This window comes from Aedes aegypti, chromosome 3, assembly GCF_002204515.2.
Source record: "Aedes aegypti strain LVP_AGWG chromosome 3, AaegL5.0 Primary Assembly, whole genome shotgun sequence".
Taxonomy (NCBI): Eukaryota; Metazoa; Arthropoda; class Insecta; order Diptera; family Culicidae; genus Aedes; species Aedes aegypti.
Window position 1 is genome coordinate 194,691,627 of NC_035109.1, and position 26,088 is coordinate 194,717,714.

At 37.5% G+C, this 26,088-nt stretch overlaps 1 protein-coding gene across 2 annotated transcripts in view; it reads right to left on the reverse strand.

Annotated features, from left to right (window-relative positions):
- LOC5575382 (TWiK family of potassium channels protein 7) overlaps window positions 1–26,088 on the reverse strand; it is a 505,115-nt gene that overhangs the window by 232,294 nt on the left and 246,733 nt on the right. For both annotated transcript variants that reach the window (XM_021848514.1, XM_021848513.1), the window contains one exon: window positions 8,058–8,469. In XM_021848514.1, coding sequence (XP_021704206.1) covers window positions 8,058–8,331 — 274 coding nt within the window. In that variant the 5' untranslated portion in view covers window positions 8,332–8,469. The remainder of the gene's footprint in view (window positions 1–8,057; window positions 8,470–26,088) is intronic.

The following is a 26,088-nucleotide window of genomic DNA, read 5'->3' on the forward strand; positions in this document are numbered from 1 at the left end:
GATAGAGACATTTTACATATTTATTACATTTGGCTTGAATGCCCTCAATGTGATTTTTGAAAGTTAAATTCTTATCTAGCATAAGCCCTAGATACTTAACTTCATCTGACCAATTTATTGGAACCCCTCTCATCCTGACAACATGTCTACTTGAAGGTTTCAAATAAAGAGCTTTTGGTTTATGTGGGAATATTATTAGTTGAGTTTTGGAAGCATTAGGAGAAATCTTCCATTTTTGCAAGTATGAAGAAAAAATATCCAAACTTTTTTGCAATCGACTACAGATGACACGCAGGCTTCGTCCTTTGGCGGAGAGGCCTGTGTCATCCGCAAATAAAGATTTTTGACATCCCTGAGGTAACTCAGGTAAGTCAGATGTGAAAATATTGTATAATATTGGTCCCAAAATGCTGCCTTGAGGAACACCAGCTCTTACAGGAAGTCTTTCAGATCTGGAGTTTTGATAATTTACCTGAAGTGTACGATTTGACAGATAACTTTGAATTATTCTAACAATGTATGTTGGAAAATTAAAGTTTCTTAATTTTACAATCAAACCTTCATGCCAAACACTGTCGAATGCTTTTTCTATGTCTAGAAGAGCAAGACCAGTAGAATAGCCTTCAGATTTGTTGGAACGGATCAAATTTGTTACACGTAAAAGTTGATGAGTGGTCGAATGTCCATGGCGGAATCCGAACTGTTCATTGGCAAAAATTGAATTTTCGTTGATGTGGGCCATCATTCTGTTCAAAATAACCTTTTCAAAAAGTTTACTGATGGAGGAAAGCAAACTGATTGGACGATAGCTAGAAGCTTCTGCAGGATTTTTGTCTGGTTTTAAAATTGGAACAACCTTAGCATTTTTCCATTTTTCAGGAAAATATGCTAATTGAAAACATTTGTTAAAACATATTGCTGCTTTATTTGTGTGATTGCATTGCATTACATCATAGGCCGAAAAGCCGCCACTAACCATAGGTGAAAATCATATTTTAACTGCTTTACTCTTGAAATGGCAGTATGGTAAGACTACATCATAGCCCATACTTTCTAAGACGTCCTAAAAATCATTCTTTTTTTCATATTCTTCTTGGCATCACGTACCAAAGGAGCATGCTTGCCCTTCTGCTTTGTGTTCTAAGAGCACTTCCACAAATCTACATTAGGGTGTCGCAAAATTTTACTTTGACGAAAAACTCGATCCCCATATGGTGGATAAGGATGTTATGAACAAAATTTTGTATGGGAGTTTGAAAAATAATTTGAAAAATAACGTTAAGAAGTTGGCCCGTTGAAGTTTTTGAAAACATTCCCCTTTTTTCTAGTTTCAAAATAGTTATTTATGCAACAAGTTTCATAATGACAATTTTATCAGCACAAGTCGTCGATAAATACGACAAGGGCTGAAAAAAAATAGTTTTGCATCGGCTTGCATACAGCATTTTAGGCAATTACGAAAATAGTAGTTAGTTATAATATGTCTAGGTTCATAGATCCAATTTTCACCCAGAATTCCCCACTTGAGTTGAATTTGTATCGTCCAACGGGTGGGAAATCAGAAGTTAGTTGACTAAATCATTCATAAATCCTGACATAAAAAAAATTGTTGCAGTTTTTCAGCGCTTCTAATCTAATCTAATCTAATCTATGCGCTTGCACAGCCAATATTGAAAAGCATCCTGGAAACACCGAAATATCTTCCAGTATTATCTTGTCAGCATTAATATTTGTAGCATATCAATGATTTGATACAAATATTAAAATGGCCAGGCCCACTGTGCAGACTTGAGGTTTGAAGGTAATTCAAAAATTTACAGCGATCAGGTTATTCATGAATGAATATCATGATTGACGAAAAAATTTCAAATTCTTTGGAGGAAGAAACGGGGACAACCGTACCAACCGTTCCGTATAGGAAGATAGGCAAAATCGTTGGCATAGTTAAGAATGTTAATGGAGTGCGCATTGTTGTTTGTGGTCCATTTCTTGGGATGGGCCACAGGTGTTTCTCCCTTGTGTCCTGGCTATGGAGCCTAGGCTTAAGCGCCATTACTCGCTTTCTGAGACGAAAAGAAAACTGACTCCCACCCGCTTGCAAACCATGTGCTAATGACTACCTATGAAGTATGTGAAACATTTTTTGAGATTTCGAACACTTTTCGTCACTTCGCAAAGTAAGATTATTTGCTTTAAAGGCCTAGTATAATTATTATATTCCAATTCAGTAATTTGAATTTGAAGTTAATGACTCATGAGCCTTTACCTACAGTTTTAAAATTTGAAATCTTCGTGGACCAGTGCTACCAGATCCCCGTAAACAAATTGTACAATAATTTTTTGCTGTCATAACACATAGAATGTCGTAATAATAAGGATAACTCTCACATGTTTCATGAAATGAATTGTTGCAGTTTTTCAGCGCTTAAAAAAAATTTAATAGTTTACATAGACCATTGATCATAGTCGATACAGGTTCCAAAAAAAGAAAAGTATCTTGAATACTTGTGAAAATTGTTCAAATATATCGGAAAATAAAATTGGTCGAATATTAATCAAGCTACATCGATTGGTGTCGTGTTATTGTGTGCTACGCTTGTCATGTCTAATTCGATTCTTGTTTATATCAAGTAATTCGATTGTATTTTGCCTTGCCGGAGCTGGATTGTGAAGCTGTGAATTTCGCTTCGAAACGTGCGTCGAGCTGAATTGAAAACAGATAGCTGTAGCAACGATCGAGCGGTTATTACCCGGCTTTTTTGTTTCCATCGATGATCACTGCCCTGAATATTCATCAATACGGACCCCGCCATCTCTAACTGCCGAAGTTGTCTACACCGTCTTAATCAAAACGTCATCAATATCAACTAAGTGACTGTGCTGTCATCTCTACATGAAAGTTGTAAAGTATTGCTAAAGATAGGGTTTATCGAACCGCAAAATGGCAAATCAATGTACCGCATGTAAAGTTGAGTTTTGCGCTGAAGACATCGTAGTATCACAGAGAACAGACGTTCATCTTAAATCGTCAGCGTGTGTAAAGCTTTGTACTGGTCATTTCAAAGTATGTCGTTATGCTCCTGTTACGCGGCGCTGTCATCAGAATATAGAAGCTTCAATTTTGCCGCTTATTACACTTTGGCGCTAGTGTCACCATCAGAAATTGCCACTTGTCGCTAGCGTTGCTTTGTGTACCAATGTATGTTAACGTTCACTACTGCCATCGAGTGGTCGAAACGAGTTTGTATGTCGCGCTGTCTGCGTTGGCGGCGCTGATGGTTGACTTTAACCTTTACACATGATTTTGATGGAATTTTGTTCGAGCCTCCATGTCCCTTCTCTGTGTTAGTATGTTGTGAAGGATTTTGTGAAAATCTACCTCAATTTCACGCAAAATGTGTCGGATTAACCTACGATGAAGGTTGTGCATGCTTGCACCAAAATATATTTTGTATGTGCGATACTTGCAGAGTTTACATTGAAAATGGTCGCTTTCGCAATACGAAGAATGAAGGCCCAAACGCAATGATAGCGGAACGGCAACGGAAAGCGGAACCGGTTCGCCAGTATGAATCTCACCATCCTGACTAAGCTGTCAACGAACGAAAGCGAGCCAACACTGAGCCGACAAACAAGTAATAGTTCATGCTGGCGAACCGGTACCGCTTTCCTTTGCCGTTCCGCTATCATTGCGTTTGGGCCTTAAGGGAAAGATGAATGATTTTGCGACGAAATCGGATGTTACTGCATTGAAAACTGAAATAGATCGTATTAGCCAGATCGTATCTGAAATGTCAAGTAACTTCACTGTACCGAGTGAAACCTCACCGCGACCAGATAATCTCGACCTTACTTCGCACGCTTCTCCTTTATCATCAACAAAATTCATCGCTGAAGATCAAACTGTTTGCACTCCTGAAGAAACGTGTCTATATGTATCGAATATTGCAGTCGATGTTCCCGAGAATGGAGTAGCACAAATGATGTGTAAATCTTTAGGAGCGAAAGAGGTTCTTCGTGTCAAACGACTTGTTGCTGCTGGGAAGGATATTTCCGAGGTGGACTACGTGTCTTATAAAATCACCGTCGATGCGCGATTACGGAATTCTGCCACCAGGCGATCAATTTGGCCAGATGAAATAAAATGCCGTGAATTCAAAAATAGTTGTAGGACCGCGTGGAGACCCGAAAGTCGATCGATTCAAGGGTTAGCCAGATAAGCTTGTGTTTTATTCGTTAACTGTTAATTAAAATGTTGTAGCATTAATGTAATTGTAATTGTAATGTCGTAAAGTTTATATCTCTTTGAAGATTTTGTATAGACTTTGGTGAATGAATGTTATGCTTTGTTGAATTAGTACATAAGAAAGTAATCTGTGCGACCTAGTCGAAGATGAATAAATAAATAAATTACATAAAAATTGCTTTGTTTAACCCGTATAGGCCTGAGTGAAAGAAAAAATACTAAAACTCTCACCGCTCAGCGAGTACTTAACGGATTTCAATTATTTTTTGTCAGTATACTCGTACACATATCTAGTTTTTAAAAGTGGTAAAAGAATCTCGGGAATGTTCCTGTGGCCGGAGTTATTGCGATGAGTCACTGGGTCAGGTCGGGTGACAAGGGTTTTGTGCTTCTGTGCCCCTGGAGGTAGGCAAATTTCAAGTCACAGATAATTTCCAGAATCGGATATTATGTGGCCACTATATCAAGGAGTTTTAAGAAAAACGCATCAGTGTAATACTTCTGATAATCAATTAAATTGAATAATTATGTCAACTGCATTTGATTGACCCTACAAATGACCATTTTCGGGTCCCCGGGATGCCTCAAATTTATGATAAAGTGCACAATTTGTATCCTAACATTTGTATCAAGCTAATGAGAATGCATTTTAGTGAACTATTATGTTCGATCTATACTTTTAGAACTTTGAAACGGATCAATACCTAACAAATCTAGAGCCGGTTCTTCAGGACATTAAATCCGAGGGGCCGCATCTGGTAGACTCTAAACGGTGCAAAACTATTAATTTATAATGTTGAATATCAGATCTTAATGATTTATACAAAATAAAATTAATGCCGTTAGAAATAAATAGAGATAACTTGGCATGTCCCTAAAAATCGCCTTTTTCTACCCGACTTGACCCAGTGACCCACCACAATAACTCCGGCTACAGGGATATTCCCAAGTTCCTCCGGTCATTTCTAGAAACTAGATATGTGGGCCAGTATACTGACAAAAAATTATTTGTATCCTTTAAATATTCACTGAGTGATAAGGATTTTAGTATTTTTGCTTTCACTCAGGCCTATACGGGTTAATTTGTCCTAAATTTATCGATTATTTTTGTTGAAAATTGTTACAGGAATGCTAAAGCACCGAACACATCCCTCTGAGCATTCCCGACTAGAGGTACATAACTAAAATATAATAGAATTTTATCAGAATATATATATTTTTTTTTATCGGTAGCGATAGGGGTAGTACTGGCACTCTTAATCTGCCCTATGCTCCTTCCCAGCATTTGCTTTTATAAGCCTCTATTGCGTTCATCACACAGACGTTCCTAAGCAATGTTGCTCAAATGGTCACTGTGTACGCTAGCAGCAATCAGCCCTTGCCGTAGTTTTGCAGTCTAGAAATTCAGACTACTATCAAACTATGATAAGGCCTGAAATGCTACTAGAGTGGTTAAAGTGAAGAACGAAATAGTTTTATTAAAAGGTCCTCATTCCCCATTTAATTTCATCACTCACTATCGTCACTTTTATTTTCGACACTATCACGTATATACCGATTATCACTCATCAACTTTCGTAATACACTTCAGATATACTTTCCATTATATCACTTTTCACATCACACCATTTTCATATAAATGCATTGTTATTACCATTTACCATCTGTTAGCATTACTAAGTAATTAAAAGATATTCATTTTAAATGTATCATTATTTTTGTTGCTGTAGAGTCATTAATTTTCAAACAACGATTTAGCACTATTATCAAGAAAGTTAAAGTAAAAAAAAACTTCGATCCATTCTTCTGCACTCGCTGTAATTATTAACACTTTTATCATGCACGTTTGAAGAACTAGACAATAATGTTTATATTCAGAAAAATGATTGCACAATGTATTATGGCCATTATTAAATTAGTAGAGTTCACATCATTATTATTATATTTTAAACAAAACTATCAGAATCACTTCCACTTTCATTTTCAAATTTTCATCACCATAGATTTTATTATAAAATCACTATTAGCACCTTCACAATCACTAAATTTAATAACGACGAGTGTAACGCAAAATTCCACCAAACACCCATTCTTATGTTGCATTATAAAACGATTGATCACACGTTGGCTTCGAAACTTAACCACCATTGCTGATTAGTGCAAAGGATGCTACAGCTCGTGTAAACGAACTGAAACATCAACAACCAGCACTGGTTTATAAGTAACTAATGAGCCCTGGCGGTCCTTCCGTTCGAAGAGGACCTGATAATATGCCGAAACATATTAACAGATCCTCCGCCTGAATGCAGCCGTTTCATGATAAATCATGAACCGTTGGAGGTGTGCCAAAGTATTAGGAAGGTGATATGTTTCACAGACGGGTATTATTATGGTGCACCTTCTACTTTGGCACCGTCAAACCCTGTGATCGTGGCCAGGGAATAAAATTTTATCAGAATATTATATACAAAAGTTATTTTAAGGTGATTATAGAACGAAGCCACACCTCAAATTTTCAAGAGCACAAGACTTGAGAACCAAACAGCGCTCCGCCCTAAAAATCTATCCCATTGGTCACCACCAGGAAGCAAGCAAGTTGATTGATTTTCAATGCGATCTGTTGTCAGATACTCTCGTCTTGTGCACTTGAAAATTCAAAGTTTGGCTTCGTTTTATAATCACCTTAATATAATTTTGTTAGACACCGTTATCCACCGTTATTGTGTTATATTTATTTTGAATATATTTCTTTTTGTTTATATTTCACAATTTTATAATAAAATTAAATACGCATCTGTGCATTTTAATCAACTTGAGTTTTTGAATCAAGCGAAATATATATATGTTTTATATCAAAATATAAAATGTATGTTTATTGCACCGTATATGGAGTTTTATTAGAATTTTTATACATGTAATTGATAAAAAAAACTGGTTATTGCCATTTATGTTTCTGTCTATTGCACGGAATATCATGTTTTATTAAAATTTTCATATAATTGATCAAAAAGCTCGTAATTTAATGAGTTGCCCCGTTTATTACACAGTATTATAATTTTGATACTTTGTATCAAAAATTATAACTGGACTTGATATGTTTTTGATAGATTAAAAATACATTTTGATATATTTATGTTACAATTCATAGAACTTATTGTTATAAATTTAGCTATTTTAACAACATCCTGCATCATGACTGTAACAACTTATTCTCGATAAAATCTTTGTATCATAATAACATAAGCTGATATAATTTTGTTATGTACCCATAGTCGGGTTGTCATAATATGGGGAAATCAGGATTCCATCATGCTGTATATATTATGAAAATTCACTTGGAACTCTTCGTTTGTGTGGAATATACTTGCAACCCAACAAACAATATATAGGCTATATGTTAGAATTATATAGACTATATTGGCTATATGCTTAGAATTCCTTTGCATTCAATTGAAGAAATAACAAATTTTGGTATATATAAACTGATTCAGTGTACGTAAATTATAATAGATAAATATATTAGGCTGCTCTACTTTCTAAAAACTTCATTTATTAATGTTTAATTCAAATTTGGATATCTATTCAACCTATAAGAAAATTACTGATAGAAAAAATACGCAAGCAGAGGATTATCTGCAAAACCGCTGATGTGAATCATAACGACGAAACCTGAAAGCTCAGAAAACCCTAGATTTTTCGCCACTAACCATGCTGTATACTCAATCCACCGTATAATCTAATTCAATCCGCATGAACCATTTCGTTTCTTCTTCCCACGAAATAAGAGGATGACATCAAAAACATTAATTACCTAGCAACGTATATCCAAACAGCAGCGTACAAATACCAAGATTTGTCAACAGAGCGGCCCAAAATGAGGATGATTTTTTCCCCCGGCACGAAGAACAACATCCAGTTTTGGACGGCTTCTTGCTGCTAATCGCAATCGTTGTTGACGTTTGTGTTCCATTTTTGAGGGCGGTACTCATCTCACTCCGCTGTAGAGTACTCATTCCATTATTTGATTGTTTCATGAGAGGGGTGTACGAGCCATACTGATAGCGGATCGCTTCTTTCTCGGCCATAATTTTCAATATTACGTGACTGTGGTCTCCATCACCTCTGCAACACGCTTTCCGTTCGCTCTACCGGTGGAATATAAATTCCTTTGGCTCATGTTCCTGCCTTGTTGTTAGCACCATTGGTACGGCTTGGCTCCATTTCTGTAAAAAGACCAAACAAAAGGAATATGAGTTATCTTAATTGCCATTCTACGGTGGTTTCGAACGAATCTGATGGAAACTTATTAAATTATTTTCAATTACTACAGTATCAAGATAAAGATTGAGATGTGAATGGTGTGGAATAAGCCCTGATGTGATTTGCTTTGCAGAAGCGTGGCGTTATCGTATTACGAGTTCAAGTTTACACAGGAAGACGCAAATGACTAGCAGTGTGTAATGGATTCGTGCAAGTAATCTGCAGCCCAACAGCTAAATCTTTTTGATTTTTCTTATATTATGTCCTCTTGTGTGGTTCCCAGGAAAGCGTTGTCGTCAATGATCTTTCATAGCTCTACATGGTCAATACTTTGAGAGTTTCCGGAAATCTAAACATTACAAGTATATTGAATTGGATGAATTGGGCAAATAGAAGTGAAATTTGCGAAAAAAGTGTACGATTTCATGACGATAATAAAACTTATGACTCCTTATTCAATAGACAGGGTGCGTCACCACTACGCCACGGATATAGGACTCAGAATAAGGTTAACTAACTCGAGAACGTACGCAATCAAAACAAGCCCTTTGTGCTCTACAAATCCTCCAAAATATCATCATGACCCTGAAAATCAGGATAACCAAATGTTGTTTCGACTCCAAACAAAGCAAAACAAACATTATTAGGGTAGATGTACCAATAGTGGAGGTACTAAGCACGATTGTACTTCATTTAACCGCCTAAATTCAATAAGCGCAATTAATGTGCATGTTAATGTTGTAACGGGAAGTAACGACCATTGACTTAATTAGAAAAATGATTTCATCGCAGTAATCCACGACATGTCAGTGAAAAATAATACCTCCACTATTGGTACACTGTTCCTTTAGTTGCGGTATATTTTTAATTTATGTTCCTATAGTTGCGGTATCCGTTGTTTTCTTATGGGATCCTCCACAAAAGGAACACTTTACCGCAACTATTTGTACAAGTAAGCAAAGTTTTAGTAATTTTAGTGATATTTCATCAGTTCTAAAGCAATTTGAACGCTTTTTTCAACTATTCTGTGTATTAACAAGCTAATACGTCGATTGGCAGTGTCGGGTTTGTGGATAATGTATTTAAATCAGTAAAAACGGCACTACCGCAACTATAGGAACACCCACAACTAAGGGAACACTTACCCTATAATCATTGTCTTTATTAAAGAGATTTTCAGCCCATGACTGGTTCATCTCCGCGAGGAAAAAAATAATGAAGACTAACAGTCTTTTAAGAGCACCTATAATAAGAAACGCCATATGAAGACTACTCGCGGAACATTACTAAAGGACCTATGTACAAATGAGAGATTCTCTCCTCTCTCGTTCTCTTTCGATTATAACAGTGGAATACTAATGATTTTGGGAAGTTTTTCACTATAGATCGAAAGTCAATTCCCTTGACTAGCGTTTCATACAAAAAACGCAACAGAAGAGGTTAATGTGACTCAGTTATTAATGAAAGAGAAAGTAAACAAAGAGAGCCTCTCAATGTTAGATAGGTCCTTTAGTAATGTTTCGCGAGACTACAAAAACACACAATGTGAGAGAATTAGTTGAAAGCACATCTAGGTAGATAAGATGTGCGTTAAGTGGATTAGGAGTGCATTTTCTAGTCAAAAATAAATGATTATTACAATTTCATGTTGTATTTGATTTCATAGGTTACAATTTCAATCCGTTTGCTCTACTTTTGCCTTTCTTGGTTGGTGATGAGTCTTCGATAGGCCACCTAACCAGGGTTGCGCTACTTACATCGTGCTAGAGAGGTTGCCTCCCCGGTGTTGACACGATACAGCATTGTCCGCTTGATCTTTACATGATGACCACGGTCATAGCCATCACAACCATCCACCTTAATCAGAGCTTTGAACCTGTAGCTCTGGTTCTCAATAGTTTCAAGTTTTTTCGGACATACTGCTATGGTTAGCCGTCATGCGCTAGCGGTGAAGTTGAAGTTGTTGAAGAGTTTGTTTACCTTGGGACACTTGTGACATGCAACAACGACGTTTCCCGCGAAGTTTAAAGACGTGTTGCGGCTGCGAATAGGGCCTGTTCCCGCGGATACGATCCGGTAGGGAATAATTACAACGAAGAGAGATACGTTCGAATTCACGGTTTATTTCAGACTGATTTGATACATAGTATTTCGCCCTATATATAGTCCTTCACCCTATTGTACTTGCATAGAATATTCTTGATCTGCATTGTTGTATACAATAATGTGTTGTGTCTAAACTGTTATACTAGTGACGGACTGAATATTCTGGAACTGTCAGACAATAGAGAGAATAAAAATGTAAATAAACAATCGTTAGATTGTGCTCGGTCTGGAAAGATCTAAAGGTAAGTGAATTGCTTATGATTTAATGTTTTCATTTAATTGTTATGTTTCTTTTAGGTATGCAACAGACGAATGATCTGTATTGTAGTACAGGTGAGTATAGTGTTGCCAGTATGGCGAATTTGTGGCCTCAACATGAGGCATGTTCGTCCACCGGTGTGGTGCGGTATGATGCATCCCGGTGGCTTGTTGTTGGCCACAACAGGGCCTTTTACGGACTACGTTACCAGCTTAGGTTAGGGACGTTCCGATATATCGAATCATTTTGACCAACGGATTCCTTTTTGCTGTTCGTGAACGTTCATTTTGATGTTTTTGTGTCATGCAACATTTTCCACCAATAGTTCAATGAATAAGGATTATCTTCTTCTCCTTCTTTCTGGCGTTACGTCCTCACTGGGACAGAGCCTGCTTCTCAGCTTAATGTTCTTATGAGCACTTCCACAGTTATTAACTGAGAGCTTACTATGCCAATGACCATTTTTGCATTCGTATATCGTGTGGCAGGTACGAAGATACTCTATGCCCTGGGAAGTCGAGAAAATTTCCAACCCGAAAAGATCCTCGACCGGTGGGATTCGAACCCATGACCCTCAGCTTGGTCTTGCTGAATAGCTGCGTGTTTACTGCTACGGCTATCTGGGCCCCTTGAATAAGGATTATCATAGTGATAGAAAAATGTTGAAAAATATTATTTTACATTTGTTTTTTTGTATGACTTTCTTCCGATATTTTTTGTTTCGATATATCGAAAGAAAAAAAAATATCGAAAGGATTCCAAAACGGAAAGTTCCATATTGTTAACGTTTATGATGATCATTATTCATTACTTTATTGGATTGAAATATTAGTTCCGCCAAACATATCGATTTAAGAAGTCACGAGCAGCAAAAAAGAACTAGTTGATGAAACTGACTCGATATATTGTTATGTCCCTAGCTTAGATCCCGCAGCATGCAAACGGAAACAAAATTCGCCCTGTATAAAACATTGTTTCTTCCGGTGGCTCTTTACGAATACGAAGCATGGACGTTGAAAGAGGCAGACTGGAAAGCTTTCGGTGTTTTCGAGCGTAGAGTGCTGCGGGAAACTCGAAAATGGTGTGTGGCGCAGACGCATGAATCACGAGTTGTATCAAGTGTACAAAGATGCGAATAATATCAAGCGTGTAAAATACGGCAGACTTCAGTGGGCTGGTCACTTAGTGAGAATGTCGGAAGAAACAATTGCGATAATAATATTGAGCAGGGAACCAGGTAGAGGTCGGTGGCTTCGGGGAAGACCACGAATACGCTGGCTGTACGCAGTGGAAGAGGACCTGGCGACCCTAAACGTTCGGGGCAACTGGAGAAGTTACGCCCAAGACCGACGAAGATGGAGCTGTACAATACGCTCGGCAATGGCGTGACGCTACGCTGTAGCCATCAAGGTGTCATGGTAGGTAGGTTACAATTTATTAACAAATGGAAGCATAAGCCAAATGTAAAAAGTCGGTTGCCTTCCCATGGTTTTACTGGCATGAACATACGCCTGTGTCAGCGGGTTACAGCCAGGGTTGGATTTATGCCATGAAAGAGAGAAATTACTAGATGAGCTGTTGTTCCTTCCTTTTGAGCCATGGAATCGATTCGAGAATCCGTGGCAGGGGTGAGGCTGCAACCCAGTTGAGGACGTCAAGGCCGCACTTAGAGCCCGAATCGGTAATGCTTTTGACTTGTGCCTCAAGTTAATTTCTTCCTTTCATGTCGATTCAGTCGAACCATATTGTAGTCGAGTTCACATCACATCCATGAAATCGAGGTACAAATTGCTTAGTCAACAACATATCGTACCTTGGCTACAGATTACGAAACAATTCTTCCAAATCATTAGTCGTTAGTTCACGAATACGACTGATCAACATAACCTTTGATTTTGGAGGACCTTCGACCTTCTTGTTAGCTTGGTCTTCATGACGACCATTCGCTGCAATAAGATCCTCATCATCCTTCCAGAACGAGAGTGTCTGGGATTGACAACAAACCCAACCGATATCACCCATATCGCAAACCCAACCAACCCATATCGCAATGCACAAATGTGACCTACATTGCGAGCAAGGATGCAACGAGATCCATTGTGCTGTGTTGGTCAGGCAGTCAGTGGTCGCCGTGACCATTGCTGAGAGGAGCCAAGAGCGGAGCGATCGCAACATGATGGCTCCATGTATATTGCTGCGGCTACTCGTAAGGCTACTGCAGTGGTGAATATCGCAACCGGTGATAAGAGAGCGATAAGGAACGATCCGACTCTCAGTGGGCCCGAAGAAATATCATCGCATCGATCGAGGTTGGATGATGATCATTTAGGATAGGTAGTTTAGAAGTAATCCAACAACCCACCTATCGTGTGTGGAGGCTGCGCGCGGGAATTTTAATTTGTTTACGTTGTGTTAGGATTAAGATAAATGTTATAAGTAGAAAACCAAATGTTCCGTGTAGTTAATAAATGTAGTGTTCAGTAAATGTAGTTTTTTCATAAATGTCGCGTGTGTGTTAATTGTGTTGTGACCCAAAAACATCCTGAATACTGCAGCAAAGGAATTTGCAATGAAAGTCCTCTCCCCTGAAACCCACCGAGTGTTGGAGAGCCACCAACGGAATAAGGCTATCGAAGGCGAGGAGGTAAATCGGTTCCCCAACAGAGAGGGTGTCCTTCAGTTCGCGAGATTTGTATGAGCTGTTCGTAATCACGTGATTCACGTGTAGATAATATCGAAGTTTACTGTCCTGAGACGCTGAGTTAAGGTCGGATTTTTTATCTGAATACAAAATATAGGAAAAATGACAATGCGTTGAGCATCAAGCGAAGTATAGGAACACTTTAGAGGGAGGGGGAGTTGGCTTTAGCGTTACAGCTCATATAAAAAGTTTTTTTTTGTTATACGAAAAACGTTACGGAAGGGACGCGTAACATAATAATTGGACGCTGCCAAACATAATTTAAAACAAACTTACCCATTTGCTGACTTGGTAACAGGATTTGCAGAAAAGAAGTGTTATTTGCAGAGCAATAATAAGGAAGTACAAAATGTAACAAGATTATCGAACTAGCACCAATCAATTTGTTGATGGCGAATGAATGATTCTATTGCAGTGTTTGGATTTCGATCCGAATAAACCGATCGAACCATGTACATACAGAGAGTGTAGCAGTTCATGGACTATGACAGTTCGTAGCACATCAGAGAGCCCTATGAATGTTGATGTCCACTCTCTCGTTTGGTACGTGGCGAGAGAGCATTCAAAAGCAGCAACTCTCACTACAACGGTGTAGAGCCATTCAGGTGATTTATGTTTTGCGTGAAATTGGTAATATTTTTCATATTTTCTGGTAATGCAACCTTAAACAACTTATGTATAATCTATTGGATCATTGAACACCCCTTTGTTTGCAAAATAGCACAGAAAATGGAAAATATTCGCCTCTGTTTCTTGATCAAAATGAGAATGTGTCAGCGAATGTTGCAAGTGGTGACACACAGTATTCGGCGTCAAACAGTGAGTGGTGCATGTCTGTTATTTTTCCCTTTCGTGGATCGTTACCTTCCACGAATAATAAATGCCATGCGTGTTGTGTGAATATAGGAGGATAAATGGGATTAAATTATGGCTCGTGTGTCAATGATTTAACGTTAAAAAAAGCCAAAGCCTGTTCGAATGAAAAGAATTATCTCATGTGACTATTTGTCATATTAACGAAACGACCACACTGATGGTATTGCTGTTACTTTCACATGTTAAGACACCGCCCCCTGTCAAAATTTTATTCATAAAATTAACGATCAGCTGTTTGAAAACGTCTCGATATAACCCTTAGTTGATACATAACTATGGGGTGACTATAAGTATAATACAACGATCTGTCAAAATAGTGTAGTACTAGTTTTGATCGTTTGTTATACACGCAAAGAAGCTGGAAGGCGAACATTCCTTCCCTTCCCCGATGACCTTAAGGACGTCACCGGCGCCGTTTTTGGCTTTTAAATATTGAGCATTAACATAATTACATAATAACATAATAACATTCATTACATTAAACGTAAAATAGTACAAAAAAGACTTTTCCGTGGAAAGAACAAGAGTTCAGACGTGAGCAATCAATCAATTTTTACTATATCGAATTAAGATGATTATAATACGAAACCAAACCCCGAATTTTCAAGAGCACTAGTCTAGAGAACCAAACAGGGCTCTGAGATGAAAATTTGATCAATTGATCATCACCAGCATGCAACCAAATGATCCAATTTTCAACGCGAATAGATATCAGGTTCTCTAGATCTATGAACTTGAACATACAAAGTTTACCTTCGTTTTATAATCACCTCAGAGGAAGGGGAAATCGATGAAGAGAATTTAGCAATCTTTATTAGGCTTTCATTCCCAGCACTGTACTATTTGTTTTCAAAACATTTATTGAGCATTTTGCACCTTATTAGACTACTGTGCAGAAAATTTTTGCACAGTGAACATTTGCACACTTCGCACATACACTCACATTACCGCTTGACAACGTGCTGGGATACTAACTTTTCTATTTTTGTTTTTGTTTTGCGCGAACGATGGACATATGCACGGGTTCATTATTTGACGTTTTAGCGGTGCTGTGTTATTTATGTGACCATGGAAACTAGTGAATTCGGCACCGCTCAAACGTCAAATTAGTGAACTCGTGCATTGGTCCATTAGCATTTTATAATTGACTTATCCACCGATTAACTAAATTCACTCCGTCCAGGAATGCAACCCGAACATGGTCTAATCCACCGGCGTACTAAATTCACTCGGTTCAAGAATTGTGACACTTGAGCGGGGCACGCTCCCGTATGCTTCCCCACGTGATCTGGACCCGCTCTAGTGTCAAAATTCTTCGACCAAGTCAGTTTAGTACACAAGTGGATAAGACCATGGTCTAATCTACAGGTGTACTAAATTTGCTCGGTCTGAGAATTGTGACACTTGAGCGGGGCACGCTCCCGTATGGTCGCCACGTGATCTGGACCCGCTCTAGTGTCAAAATTCTTCGATCGAGCTGGTTTAGTACACCAGTGGATAAGACCATTGCCAGAAACGTCATGGGAAGAATGCTCTAGTACTAAATTATAGTTAACGATGAAAGTTTCAGTTCGTCCCTCAACGTGGAGTACTCGGGTGAACTGATAGATAGTGACTAAGGTGAAGTTAATGCAAGGGTTTTTCTCAAACTTCATAACGCCTAAATTGGCCATTTTTGACACCCGCCCACCTCCACTTTTTGTATTTTTTATAATAACTGTAACACTTAGGGACACTTGCCCACCCCCTTCACCGTTATGAAATTTGTAAATGGGCCCGAAGATCTTTCGTTAGGCGGAACACCAAATCGCTAATCGATTACGCCCTTATCTTGCGCGAAACAGATCTGATTCCGAAGACGATTTTGATGATGATCATTCTGGATCCAGCAAACAATAGCTTCCCAAAGGAAAACTTCCCGATGAGCTAAACGGCTGCTGGCTATTAGTTGCCGTTCACGATTTCACGGAGCATTCGTCAGGAAAAGAAATCTTAGCGGGGTGTAGCTGGCAATACGGTGAATATTTTTTACTAAATGCTGGTCGCTTTCGAATAAACATAACAATAAAGAAGTTATGATGCAATCTCTTTGATTGCTTTGAATTATTTTGAAACGTCATAAACAGGTTCCAAAGCATACGCCTGCTGATGTTAGTGGGTGTGCAAATTGTATCTTACCCTTGAATAATTTCATTAGAATCTAAAAATTCGTGCAACGATCAATAATTTTTATTGCTCAATTTCATAAAATATCTCCCTCTAGGAAGTTCATTTGAACCAACAGGAAATATACCAGTTAAAAGAAAATAAAAGCTAATTGATTTTTAAGTGCAGCTCATTCCACTACCAATTACACCATACCATTAAAAACATTCTTTTCTTCTACTAGCTGCAAGGTCTGCACGTTTACTTCAATGGCCGTATTTGACATTGCTGGCCACTTTCACTCAGATTGTGGCATTTAGCTGTTGGTTTTTGCTACGACAAGTTCCCTCTCTCCGTTCACAAGGGAGGTTCGCTTCGATTTTGCTGTTTTTCCTGCTCTATGTATTTATCTTTTTTATTTCACATTCAAATTCTGTTCCGAAGTAACTCCTAATGGAATACGGCTTTTAATGAATTTTAATCACGCAATTCAATTAGAACTTTGCGCTGCGTTTTCTGCTGCTGGCAGCTCTTTTCAGTTGACGAATTCGGTAGTCACGTCTTTATGCCGTTTTGAGAGCACAGCAATAGTAACAAGTACTACTCGAAATCAGAAGGAAAAGTAAAACCAATGACGACAGCAGAACAATCGATTCGCTACTTGGAAATTCAATTCTGGAGGATGTTTTGTCATTTAGATTCGAATGCATACTTATTCATTTGAAGCGTACTCTGCCATGGGAACAGCGAATATTTTGTGAAACTCGAGAGCAGGAACCATTCGCTTACAATGAATCAATGAAAAATTCTACAAGAAATACAAATTTCAAAAGTAAGTAGGTACTCTGAAACACCCACTAAATGAGAACTTGGACTCTCATGTAATTTCACAATCACATTGAAACATAAAATTGAGCCAAAAATATTTAAGTATACGATATACACATGCAAAAATGGTCAATTGGCAAATAAAACTCTTAGTTAACAACTGTGGAAGTGCTCATAAGAACACTAAGCTGAGAACCAGGCTCTGTTCCAGTTAAGACGTAACACCAAAAAGAAGAAGCACACGAGTTAAAAATTAATTTTCATGTTATGAAATATGACCTTTAATGAAATTTCCTTAACTTTGTTATTTGCTCCTTTCTTTTCCAATTTTTAGTTAGGGTAGATGTACCAATAGTTGAGGTACTAAGCACGATTGAACTTTATTTAAACGCCCAAATTCAAGATGCGCAATTAATGTACATGTTAATGTTGTAACGGGAAGTAACGACCATTGACCTATTGAGAAAAATGATTTCATCGCAGTAATCCACGGCATGTCAGTGAAAATCAATACCTCCACTATTGGTACACTGTTCCTTTAGTTGCGGTATATTTTTAATTTGTGTTCCTATAGTTGCGGTATCCGTTGTTTTCTTATGGGATCCTCCACTATAGGAACACTTTACCGCAACTATTGGTACAAGCAAGAAAAGTTTTAGCAGTTATAGTTATATTTAACCAGTTTTAAAGCAATTTGGAAGCTTTTTTCAACTATTCTGTATACCAACAAGCCAATACGTCGATAGGCAGTGTCGGTTCTGTGGTTAATGTAATAAAATCAGTGAAAACGGCACTACCGCAACTATAGGAACACCCACAACTAAGGAAACACTTACCCTATGAGAAAACTGTGAGACATCAAATTTGTCTAAAATTGAAACTAGCTTACGTTGAAGTAGAATTGGTTGAGTAATCATGAAAGTATGGTCAAACGAAGAACATTTTTATTAATTAATCATAGAAAAATATGAAGTCAAATTTTATTTTCTACAAACTTTTTGAAAATTCAATTCTTAATAGAACAATACTAAAGATTGGAAACATAACAAAGTAATGTAAATTAAACTGACATTCATATTTTTACTAGAAAATTCACATCCAAGTAATTTCTATCACCTAAATCTAAATCTTAAATTTTTTAACTCGAACTTCTTGGTTTCGCTTTTAATGTGATTTGAATTCAGACCAGCATCGAAAACTTTCGAAAAATAAGACGCACTCTAGTCTGTATGCTTCGTCAAATCAAAAACCGTTCACTCTCCCTACCTCTTTCTACTTAGTTGTCATCCAAGTAACTTCGGAAGTTTTTGCCTTTGTTACAAGCCTCTTATCCGTAAACTAATCACACCAACCATGTATTACAGCGATGGCTCAAACCGTCACTACCAAAAAAGCCACCCCTGTTTATGATTATGGATGCTATCAATTTGAACGATAAAGTGTATTCTTCAACGTGATGCCTCAATCTTCGAAATCCCTTTTCAGGTGTTACGTGCATCAAAGTTTTATAAATCAAGATTTGTTGATAAAGTTATTCGAGTAAAGCACATCTTCAAGAGTGGAAAGCGTAGTAATTTGGCCCCATAAAAATGTTTTATTAACCAGTAAAGTGCGTTTTCCTCTTTGGTTTACGAGTTTTTAATGCTCTTCATACTATTGACCCCCAAAGGATACTTGCGTTGTTAAAAGTTGTGATACATTTCTCGCACACCGAATTGAAGCGTATTAATATGAACACGAAATGGATCGTGAAATTATAATGAGCATAGCAAATTAAGCCATAGAGCTAAATTTAAACGGCGGCAGCCGCAGTTCAGAAACCACAACAGAACTGCCGCAAAAGGCTCTCAATCAGATTCTGCTCAAATCATCTCGTGCCCCAAATCATTGAATCATGACGCAATTGAGCTTCCTTCTTCTCTCGTCAAGAGGAAAGTTCAACCATTTCAATGATAATATTAGCTCCAGTAACTTTGCCCGTCTTAACCGGCAAAGTAGGATGAAGCATCCACAATACACTTGGTATCGTTAATTCTGTCTTAATTAAAATACGCAGCGATGCAAGAGCGAATGAAGAAATAGAAAGAAAATATTTACTAAAAAGCAGAGCAGCTCAAGAATTGTAAAAGTGCTTTTTGCGAACTTTGTTTCGGATACAGTCTTAAGAGAAGGAAAGTTGTGACCATCCCGGCCCGGCTGATAGTTTATCCAAAGCAGGTCAGAGAATAAAGATCAGAGCTGGCTTGAGGCTGATATAATGTTTAACAGTAAAATATTCATTTAACGTGGTTGCTCTGAGCAGCCTATTATTATAATTGAGTTTTATTCATCGTACTTGTCATATATAGGGGCCCAGATAGCCGTAGCGGTAAACGCGCAGCTATTCAGCAAGATCAAGCTGAGGGTCGTGGGTTCGAATCCCGCTGGTCGAGGATCTTTTCGTAAAGGAAATTTTCTCGACTTCCCAGGGCATTAAGTATCATCGTACCTGCCACACGATATACGCATGCAAAAATGGTGTGAAGCTGAGAAGTAGGGTCTGTCCCAGTGGGGACGTAACGCCAGAAAGAAGAAGAAGAAGACTTGTCATTTACTTAGTTAAAATCGATTCTCTTAGAAATTAATGTATCATGAGCGTACATTATTGTTCAGCTTGTACGCCGCTGCCTTCTGATGTCAGCTTAAGTAAGGATCTCAGGTAGAAACGAAGCACTGATTATACAATATTATACTGACTTTATTAAGAGATTAAATAGCTATAAAGTCTATAAGAGATTAAAAGCTAATGTCAATATTTCATTCCAGGAACTTTTGAATCATTTCAAAATGTGATATTTGTAGATCTGAGAAATAACTCGCAGTTATTGGTAAGACCTTACATACGTTTTTCCTTGATGGTTACAGCGTAGCGTTATCCCAGAGCCAAGCGTATTGTAAAGCGCTTTCTTGTTGGTCTTGGGGGATATTTCTCCAGTTGCCATATTCGTGGTCTTCCACAAAGTCACTGACCTCTGCCTAATTCCCTGCTGAATATTATTTTTCTTCCAACATTCCATTAAATGACCATTCCGCTGAATCTCTACACAGTTCGAACGAAACGTGTAAATTTCTGAGACATATAATGCACATAATTGGAGCGTGGAGTATCATGGATATTTACAAGATATGTCATGTAAACTTCAATTACCGTAAAACGGGGTAACTTTGATAGTTTTTTTTCGAAGAAAACTTGAATATTTATGCATGCTGCTTCAAAGAATTATAATTTATATTTTTAAAACAAGTACTAGCATCCTAGCTATCGATTGCAGTCTATAGATTGTTTGTTTAACATTTGTTTAACGTTATATGGAAATTTCTGACTTAGATTACAAAAATGGTCCCAGTTTGTGAAAATGCTTTTCGCTAAGAGAATTGAGACCGTATTCAAGATCTATGATAACTAGGCTGTCAAAGATAAGTGGCCAACTATTCAAAACTACATCAAATAGTGATCGTAGAACAGATTGTTCGTAAGCGTTTCAAAAATGCTAAAATTGTGTCAATTTTTAATCTTCAAATAACAAGCCTCAAATGTTCTTGATTCAAATGAAAACCGCTCTTACATGAAGTGTCATACTAATATGCTTTAGTATTGCATTCATTTTGCTTAACTGATTAACAAAAATTATGATATTTCGTTTAGTATGTGGTGGGTTACGCACTATCAAAGTTACCCGCATTATCAAAGATACCCCGTTTTACGGTATATATGATGTAATCCAGCAGGATCCTCTGTGGTTACATGACATATAACACAATTTTACATGATTTCAGACTTAAGTTTGCATGACGTCATGTTTACATCGCATAAATGAAGTTTACATGACGTGTAGTCTTCATAATTTTTAACTGTGTATAAACTAAGTATAACTCGTGATTTATGCGTCTGCGCCACACGCCATTTTATAGTATCCCACCGAGTATTGTCCACAGCACTTTACGCTCGAAAATACCGAAGGCTTTTCGGTCTGCGTAGTTCAACGTCCACTCTTGGTGCTCGTAGAGAGCCACCGGAAGTATCAACGTTTTATACAGGGAGAATTTTGTTTCCGTTTGGAAGTTGCGGGAGCTAAGTTTGTTACGTAATGCGTGAAAGGCCTTATTGACAGCCGCATCTCGTCTTTTCACTTAACTGGAAACTAGTGATCCTTTATAGAGAGATAAGTGGAAGTAAAATACAATGATTTGGCAACAGACCAGCAGTGCTGATTTTGCTCGGCGTCGAGAATAAACACGCACATTGCTAAAAAGTGTATTTTGTTTCGTTATAGATCTTTGAGCTACATTTCCAAACTAATAAACAGCAGAAAAATTCAACAATTAAAATCGCATTGACAAAAAAAAAAAAAGGAAAATATTTCATATTTTTTGCTTCATGCAGAACAACTTTTACCGAAATAATTTCAAGCGGATTACATTACTCTTCAAGTAAAGTTCAAAACAAAGATAACGCGTGTTCGTTTGGCTCACGCTTTGACAGTTCTCGCTGCTCGATTGGCTCACACTTTGACAGAAATGTCAGCTTCCGCGAAAGGATCATTACTGGAAACGTCACCCGAGCAAAGGCGAATAACTGGATGATATCAAAATGATAACAACTTTTATTATCGCTGTTATCATTATGATATTCTGTTATCAATGATAACCTAATGATAACAAAATTTGTTATCATTGTATTCGTGACAGACATTTTTGATAACAGGTTGATAACAAAATATGTTATCACACAGTTTTGATCTCAGTGGTAACATAATTTACTATTACTTTGTTATTCGACAAACAAATTTAAGTTCTCATTTGTGTTATGTTGGCTGTTAATTCAGCCAAGGTGATAACAAAATCAGTTATCAAATGATGATAACCAGGTAACAAGATTTGTCATCATTTTGCTATTCAACTTTGTTCGGGCATTGTGACAAGGACAATGTTACAAGTGTTCCCAGATGAACAAATTCTTCAACAACTACAAACACTTCCTCAGCACAAACACCATTAGGCCTATCTTTACTAGCAATCATGTACAGTCACCCCACAGTTATGGATAGCACACAAATATGGATCAAAGTTGCATTAAAACGGGAATATCTTATCAAATATAGTTGGAATTACCCAAAACACATTTTTCCTACGTGAACCATAAATCTATATAGCATCGCAATCAATTATAATATGCTTAATCATATTTTTTCCGTCCGTAGAAAATAAAATGTTAACCGCATTCCCAGAAGCGTTGATTCATAACTGTGGGGCACACAGTTCGAACGAAACCTGTAAATTTCTGAGACATATCAAGACTAACAATTCAAAAGGCCTCATCTCCAAAAAGTAAACAATGAGAAAAATGCAATCTTGTTTTGTCAAACAATAAATCAAATTTAAATTATGAATTTAAGCATTGTTTGTTATTTTATCGTCCAGAAAGTCGATGGATAAACTGATTTATAGCTATGAATATTCATTACTATCATTTTAGCAAAAAATCCTGCTAAAAAAACAATTCAAAAGAAATGAGGCTTTTATTTCACCAAAAGATGTGCAGCCCTTTTCATTTGTGGCCATAGACGCCGGCCGACGCTGATGAGGCCTGTGAGTTGACGCCTTTGTTTACTCTAAAATGTGTTGAGGCCTTCTAGTTGTGGCTTGTTTTTTCATCATTTTCTGATGTGGCCTTTTGAAAACCATTCAAAATTGATGATGAAATAAGAAATTTGAAGTGTAGAAGAGCGTTAAGTGGTGAAGTAAAGTACATGGAGATCCCTACAGCAAGAGAAGATTCGTGCGGTCGATTAAATATGTGATTGATTGAACCATTCGTCATCCATGAACATTATGTATGTGCTACGCGAGTTTGTCGTCGAGAAAATGTATGGAAATATTGGTTCAATTGAAATAATATTGCAATTGAACGTTATTTTTCAAGCAATTGAAAGCAAATCGTGTTTTTGTTGATAATTTGTGAAGTACAGACAGGCTGACACAGGTATTATTAGGTAGTATGATACAAAATACATCAGTCTACAGGAACCCGATAATGTTCGCAGTTTAGACAACCACTGTATAAAATAATACAAGGAGCAGTCGCTCCGTAGTATAACCTGCATCTACTGAGTTAATTTGGAACGTTTTTCGCAATCTACATTGCAATTTTGATGTTTGTTCAACAGGCCTCAACTCGGTTTCCGTCAGATATAGAAATGAGGCCTTTTTGAGAAAAGGCCGCATTTGCGATGAATATTCTGGTTAGCGGAAAATGAGATGGGGCCTTTTAGAAAAATGTTATTTTTTCAACTTTTATGCGTATGTTTAAATGATTATTGTATGTTCTACTAAGAATAGGCTGTTATACATTGAAATCAGCAGAAAACCGATTTGTTTACATTTTGGACTTCGGGCCTTTTCAATTGTTGGTCTTGATATAATGCACATAATTGGAGCGTGGAACATCATGGATATTTACATGATATTTCATGTAAACTTCAATTATATGTCATGTAATCCAGCAGGATTCTGTGTGATTACATGACATATAACACATTTTTACATGATTTCAGACTTAAATTTACATGACGTCATGTTTACATCACATAAATGAAGTTTACATGACGTGTAATCTTCATTATTTTTAACTGTGCAGTGAAAACCATACCACAGTTATGAATCAACGATTAAACGATTCCGAAACAAACGCCAAAACGTATACTTTCACTAACACACCATTCGTTTTCCTCGCAGATAAATTGCTGTTATAGTGTTTTGTTCCATAATATGAGTCGATTTGATCCATAATAAGGATCCTTCTCTTCCAGTGATCCACATCTGTGGGGTGGACATCGTTTGAAATTTCTATCGAAATTGATACATTTTCGTAAATAATCTGGAATTTTAAGGTGTATTCTCAAAACCAAATATATTGTGCAGTGCCAGGAAGGTAATTTTGTTTTGTACAGTGTCACCATGATTTTTAATCACATTTTGTTCTGAAAAATGACCCTTAGTTGATCCATAACTGTGGGGTGACTGTACTTCGTTTTGTTCAATGGTCAGACTTATTCTCGCTGACTCCCTCTTCAGATGTACAAACGCCTCCTTCACTGACCTTCCGTCGATTTCAATGAGGTCGATATCGTTCGCAAAACCAAGAAGTGTATGCGACCGTGTTATCATAGTGTCATTTTTCTCCACGCAGGATCTCATAATAGCACCCTCGAGAACAATGTTGAATAAAAAATGCAAAGGTGCGTATCCTTGTTCCAATCCGTCTAACGTGACAAACGATTGATTCGACACTTAATTTCGAATCATCCAGCGTTGCACGTATCAGAATCATTAGTTGCCGGAATTGATATTCGAACATTAGCTGCTATAGCTCATTCCTTTTCACTGAATCGTACGCTACATGAAAATCAATAAAAACATGTAAAGTCTGCCATTCATACTCCCGGAATGTAACAAAGACCATTTGCAAAGTAAACATCTGGTCCGTTGTCGAGCGGCCCTCACGAAAACCAACCTGGTATTTGCCAAAGAAGGACTCATTAAGCGGTTTTTGTGGTCTGTTAAACAGGATGTGCGACAGTATTTCTTAAGCCTAATTCAGCAGGTTAGTCCTTCTGTAATTGACACACTCCAGTCCGTGGTCTTTCTTATAGATTGGGCGTTTGAGGTCATTAAACCTACCGGTAGGCATTTTTTCGTCCTATCATACCTTCAGAAGTACTCGATGGATCGATTGGTAGAGCTGTTCACTTATGTATTGGGAAGCTCGACCGGGATGTCGTACTTACAGCTTTACAGTTCTTCCGCTCGTTGACAGTCTTTTTCACCTCACCCATGGTCGGTGGATCCACAACTCGACTGTCATCATCAATGTTCGTTCTGATTCTCACTTTATTTCCATTTTCACCGTTCAACAACTGCTGAATGTGTCCCTTCGACCTGGCAGCCACCACCCTTTTATCGGTCACCAAATTTGCCTTTCTATTATTGCACATGGTCAGTATTTTAACGACACGGTGCAGCTACCCTATCCGTCGACATGCGCTGGATACTGAAACGCATCGTCCTGTTATTTCTGGAACTCGTGTCACTGCCCGAGCAAAGTTGAATAGCAAAATGATAACAAATCTTGTTACCTGGTTATCATCATTTGATAACTGATTTTGTTATCACCTAGGCTGAATTAACACCCGAGCAAAGTCCAACATCAAAATGAAAGCAGGTTGAAAACATATATTGTTTTCAGCATCAAGTTGACATCATAATTTGATATCCTTTTATCAATGAAATATTCGGTATCATATTTTGTTTTCGTTCTGCTATCATTTTAATTTTTTATTCATATTTTCTTTTTATTTAATTACAAATTTATTCTTGTTACATATTTATATACTATGATAATATAAAAATAAAGTATTGATCTAGTCGCAGACGCGTTTCAATATCAATCGAAAATATGTATATCTCAGTGAGTTCTCAATTTGCTCTCAATGATAGCAGAAACTATTTTCAATTTGCTTTCACTGACAGCAAAAAGAGTTTTCAATTTGATTTCATGTGAACATTTTTCTGCTTTCAGTTTTGATATTTTAACCGTTAAAACGACCAAAATGACAACAAACTGAGTTA